The sequence below is a fragment of the Odontomachus brunneus genome, unplaced genomic scaffold (assembly GCF_010583005.1).
Source record: "Odontomachus brunneus isolate Ranch 3 - 2012 unplaced genomic scaffold, Obru_v1 Obru_scaffold_077, whole genome shotgun sequence".
Classification (NCBI taxonomy): domain Eukaryota; kingdom Metazoa; phylum Arthropoda; class Insecta; order Hymenoptera; family Formicidae; genus Odontomachus; species Odontomachus brunneus.
The window spans coordinates 1,206,141-1,211,890 of NW_022639527.1; the positions used below are offsets into that span (position 1 = coordinate 1,206,141).

At 39.0% G+C, this 5,750-nt stretch overlaps 1 protein-coding gene across 1 annotated transcript in view; it reads right to left on the bottom strand.

The window, feature by feature from the left end:
- Positions 1-1,215: 1,215 nt before the first annotated feature.
- LOC116847356 (mediator of RNA polymerase II transcription subunit 1) overlaps positions 1,216-5,750 on the bottom strand; it is a 16,141-nt gene continuing 11,606 nt past the window's right edge. The window contains exon 9 of the mRNA XM_032822283.1: positions 1,216-2,131. Coding sequence (XP_032678174.1) covers positions 1,734-2,131 — 398 coding nt within the window. The 3' untranslated portion in view covers positions 1,216-1,733. The remainder of the gene's footprint in view (positions 2,132-5,750) is intronic.

The window sequence follows — 5,750 nt, forward strand, 5'->3', positions numbered from 1 at the left end:
CACACACACACATATATATATATATATATATATATGTGTGCGTGTGTGTTTGAATAAATAAAGGCTTTGTTGATATCAAACAATTGCATTTCGTGCATTATAATGTCCGTGCACAGGTTCTTATTAACCTTTTAGTTAAGGCTCCTAGCCCCTCACATTGTCTATTTCATTTTAATGACGTCAGAAGCGAGAAAATGCATACTAAAAATTCTTACGAAATACGTTGAAATAAAAAGATATATCTATAAAGTGGCACTTGCAATCGATTAAATAAATCTGTGAAATGTTCCGTGCATTCCTCTTTTGCTTTAATAATCAATAATTTGTCGTAAATTAGCCTGAATAGAAATAGGCGAAGAAATAGATTAAAAAGATGAATTGTATGTCATGTTAATTTACAACAAATTATTGATTGTTAAAGCAAAAGGGGAGTGCACGGGATATCTTATAAATTTGTTTAATTGATTACAAGTGTTACTTTATGGATATATATTTTTATTTCAACGTATGTCGCAAGAATTTTTAGCATGTATTTTTTCGTTTCTGACGTCATTAAAAAGAGATAGACAATGCGAGGGGTCAGGAACTTTAATTCCTTTTGATACACACCACAGCGCATCCACAGCGATTCTTGCACGTTTTCAAGTGTGTGAAACTGTCAGGAAGAAGAAAACAAACAAACCATTCCAGCTTCGTTTGTTGTACATTCTGGAACACATCCTCTCAAGTGCATATAAAGAGTATTCCTGAAAATATATATAATAAAAAAAAAACACAGAAAAAAGAAGAAAATCTCAAGTAACTGGAAGAAGTTTACAATTAGCAGATCTATATGGAGGAAGAAAAGATATAGAACGAAGGTTCAATTCGACCACGCACGCAGGTATCCTTCGCGTCTGTTTACACGTTTGGTGAAAAGCGTAGAAGCGTACCAACGAAAACACGCGATCCCGTGTTATCGCGTTTCGATGATCAGAAGAAAAAAAGTAGAAAAAATTATGTTTTACAACATTTCGCACAATGAGATGAAATCCGTAGCGTTTGTAGAATGAGTTGAAGTGTTCGCTTAGGAACGAAGAGAACATGTCTGTATATTTATATAGAAAGGAATAGTCTTTATTATCGAAGCCTACGTACGTCTCCCAAATGCAGCGATAATGACGACGCGACGAAGATACGTATGCGCGTGTGAACGCGTTGTTTCTTCGTGTCATGATTATGATACAAATTTAATTTACGTCACATGGTTCGATAATACATATACACTCTTTCTTGTTTTCCTCTTTTCGTTTTTTTTTTTTTTTTTTTAATAATCTATACACTCTTTTCATTTCTTCCCTCGCGCGATCAGCCGACGCGTCCTGCTTGTCATTATGCGCAATGTATTTACATGTAGTAATAACACGTCCTCGCGAGAGTCCAGTTGGAGAAAAAGGAGACCGATACGTCCCGCGTATGTATTATCCAAAAACATTGTTTTATTTATATAATGTTCACGTGACTTTTTTGATTTCCGCAGATCGTTGATGACGACGATTACCTATCTACCCTACGTCTACGTTTTCAAAGCACGCACACTCACGCACACAGCGACTCACGCATACATACACTCATTCGCAAAAAATAATCTGTGTAATAATCGCGAAGCGCAACTCGCCTCTGGCCTCCTCGTTACAACTCTCTTTCTTCCTATTAGATCAAAAAATAGAGAGAAGGCGATTGTGTTTAAATTTTTATGTATATTTACAAACATTTGTACCTATCCTTTGCGCCCGTCCACTCAGGCTGTCGTGTATGTGTACGTGTCCTCGTCGCGATACACGGTACTTGTCCGCAACATTCGCGAGGTGTGAACGCGCGAAGGTCGAAGCTCGCGACAGCGGACGACTCGACGACGACGGCAACGACGGAAGTCCAGAGCAACGCGGAAGCCCTCTTCGCTTAATCTCGTAAACGCAGCTAAGCACGCGTTCGCGAACGAGCAAGTAGGTTCCGGCAAGTTCCTGTGACTCGTCTTCGTGGAACTTGTCCTCCAGTTCGCGATGACGATCGCGTGATACTTTCTTGGCATCTGACGCGGATGTGAACGCCTCAAATTGCGCAACGCCGGCTCGAAACTCAGCTGTCTCTTCTGGAATTATATTCTAATTAGATTTTCAGATTAGGACATTCCAATTGTGTGTTTGTAGAAGAAGAGATATTCACGCCATATTAAGTATTGTTTCTCTCAGGTTGGCGCAAAAGATTCGTCATTTTCCTATTAAAAATCCTCATAGTATGTTTAAATATTAAGGGGATGCTAAAGCTGAAAACTTTACCGACAGAACACTGACATTTTTCCGCAAAGTTTACATCGTATTGGTTACACAGAACTACAAATGTTTTTACGTAATGAAAGTACGTGCAAAAATAAATAGGAGCACTGCTTGATATGTGACGAAAACGAACAAAAAATTTTTAATATAAAATCTCAAGTTGTCAGTTAGTTAAAGGACCGTCTGCAATGGAAGTAGAGTATGGTTGTAAGAAGTAAGTGTAAGAAATTGACTAATCACAATCGATTATTCTTCTCACATTCGACTGTGGTCAATTTCTTACTGTTACTTCTCACAGCCATACTTTACTTTTATTGTAGATTGTCCTTTATATTTGCCTAATCTAAAAGTTCCGCAGCTTGTATATACTGAAAGTGTGGATGCTCCAAACAGAAAAATTTTGAAGAACATTACTCTGCCTTCGCATCTGCATTTGGAAGCTTAAAAATATCGAAAAAGTTTGCAGAAAGGTTTCTACACATATATGCAATGGCGTAGCCAAAAATAAAAAGTACAGCCTCCCTCCCGAAAAAGGGAGGTTTCGGGGGGGAGGCTGTATTTTTTATTTTTGACGAGCAAAAAAAAGATTCGAAAAAATTTTTCTCACGCTTAGCGTAACCAGAAAATTAATTTCGAGGGGGGAGCTGCAGCCCTCTCAGCCTCTGGCTACGCTACTGCATATATAGTTAGGTTTTCCGTTGAATATGATTAAAACAAAACAACATACATTCATGTAAATTCTGTATATATAAAAAATACGAAAAGGATAGCGTGATTATGTTAGTGACGATTATTATTGACATTGTTCGAGTTCGTCATCGACTCCAGCATCTCCTTAAAAGGAAAATAAAAAAAAGTTTCCGCATTAGACGTCTAAAACAATACTGAGTTGATGTGTCGTTTATCGTATTCGTTTAAAATTACTAATCCTTCGAAATGGGAGGATTTCGTTTTCTATTTTATTTGACAAACGCGACAAATCTTTTGTGTCAACACTTAACAAGCGAATAGATCGGTCCCCGAAGAGACTTTTCGTAAGAGGCTCGTCTTCGCAAACGTTCTTCGGACTCCCGCGACGTCGACGACGTGAAGGAGACGGGTGTCGGCGGCGAACCATCCGCGTCGAGGAGGTGTCGCGACGTGCCTCGAGGAAATTCGTTTAACGACTAATGGGAACAAGCACCAGAGTCCACCTTTTCGCTTCTCCGCGAATCTGCCGGCTATTCCGCGGCCGACGAAATATGGAATTTCTCTACTAAACAATGCCGTACGTTAACGTACGAGACATTTCGCCGAGAGAGAGATAGAGAGAGAGACAGAGAAGAAGAGAGAGCGTGCACGCGCGAACGATTGTCTGGAAGAATGAGTTTTGTACCTAAAGTGCAAAGGAATAACGTCTTTCCGTCTCCTCTTCCCGAAAGGTCGGCGCGAGACCGCGTCGTCGATCCTGAAGATCGCTCTACGATTGGAACTGTGTATCGCCTTTCGATGCTTTACCGTCAAAAAGTCCAGCAATGCGGATCGCAAATAAATAATTCTTGTATAAAACTTGTTAATTAATAAATTAATACTGAGATAAAGCATTATGTCGATGCTAATTATCAAATATATACACGTGTGTTATAATACCATATCGATAATAATTATTGTGTTTTATATCGATATTAATTATTATGCACTTATTTGCAACACTCATTTCGCATCTCATGGTGGAAAATGAATTTTTATTAGAAGATATTTTCTCTGCGTAATTTGTCTAAATTCACATTTTCTCTGGAATCATTTGCTTCTCGCTCCGCGCTCCTAAATTTTTCGACGGCGTGCACGTGTGGAAAGAGCAAAGAGCAAATGTTGCAATACACACATACATTCTACTGGTTTTTCTCTTTCTCTCTCTCTCTCTCTCTCTCTTTCTTTTCTTCTTTGTTTTCGTCTATGCACAGCCTTTTAAACTCTTTCCCTCACATCAAACGCATAAAACACATCTCCCGTGACATTCCCGCGATGCGTCATCAGATTTCTCTCTCGACAACTCGCCCGGGTCGCTGGCAATCCGGAAGAAAATCCGTCCAATCTACCGTACAACCGCGTACACAGGATACCCTCGAAAAGAACGAAGTGGCTCGCGCAATTCATCGATGAATAATGTTAACGCGAAAATGAATATTGATGAATGGAAAAAGAGCGATCGATCGTATTCGAGAACCTAAACCGATTGACTTGGCAGTATTGGAAATATATCGAGCTAATTCGAGAGCCACTGAATCATTATCGAATCGGGAAGGTAACAAGCACAGTTGACTAAGATTCAGAATACAGACTCGCGAGTGTCCTGGAAGCGTGTACTCGAGAATGTGAAAGACAATGGAAGGATACACGGTCGAGCGGAAGAAAGAGAAAAAGATTATCGTATGCTTCGAATCGGTTACTCGTCTCGCGACACAATCTGAAGGGAACGGTCTGGATGAGTCTGGTCTGGACGAATTTCTACCTCAGCGATTCGTTGTCGATTCGGGGCTCTCGCGGTGTCGAACGCAATCGCGAGCAACGATCTCGTGTAGCTTCCTTCTCTTCTTTGTTCGCGAACATACTTACGAATATATAGTCTCATATATAATATATATATATATATATCTATGTACAATCTAATTTAAATTACCTCTCACATACGCTAATCAGTTCATACTCGATACTGGAACTTTCGCACCTCGTGTGCGATACCGATTCCCGCGTCACAGTCGTCACGTTCGTGGATGACGCGACTGCATTGAGAAAAAATGCTTGAAAGTTTGTGGAATATAAAGTTTGTGCGGTTATATATACAGGATGGTTCACTTAAATCAAACACCCTGAATACTTCACTTATTTTTGATAAAACGGAAAAATGTTTTAGATGAAAGTGGAAGGGTGTCGAGGGGGACACATTTTGGTCACATTGTTTTTTTCTAGGTGAAGGCGCTAAAAAGATATGAGGGTCATCTTCACTTTTTTAAATAGAATTATGATTTTTTTATAAATATGATTCCTTTATTTATTTTATGTATAAAAATACTAAGAAGTATAATTCGAAAAATCAATAGTTTACGAGATATTTTATACTTCATTCTGACAAAAAATTTAGTTAAGGCTCCTGTAGTCCTATTCTGTAACTCGTTATTGGAGTTAACGACAGTTTCGTTATCGTTGCGCTTTTATATACTATAGAAAAGCTGCGTAACGATAACGAAACTGTCGTTAACTCCAATAACGAGTTACAGAATCTCAGCACTGGGGAGTCGCATCATCCATCTCTTTTTAATGACGTCAGAAGCGAGAAAACGCATGCTAAAAATTCCTGCAAAATACGTCGAGATAAACAGATATATCCACAAAACGACATTTGCGATCGATTAAGTACACCTCTAAAATACTCCGTACACTTTCCTTTTGTTCTAA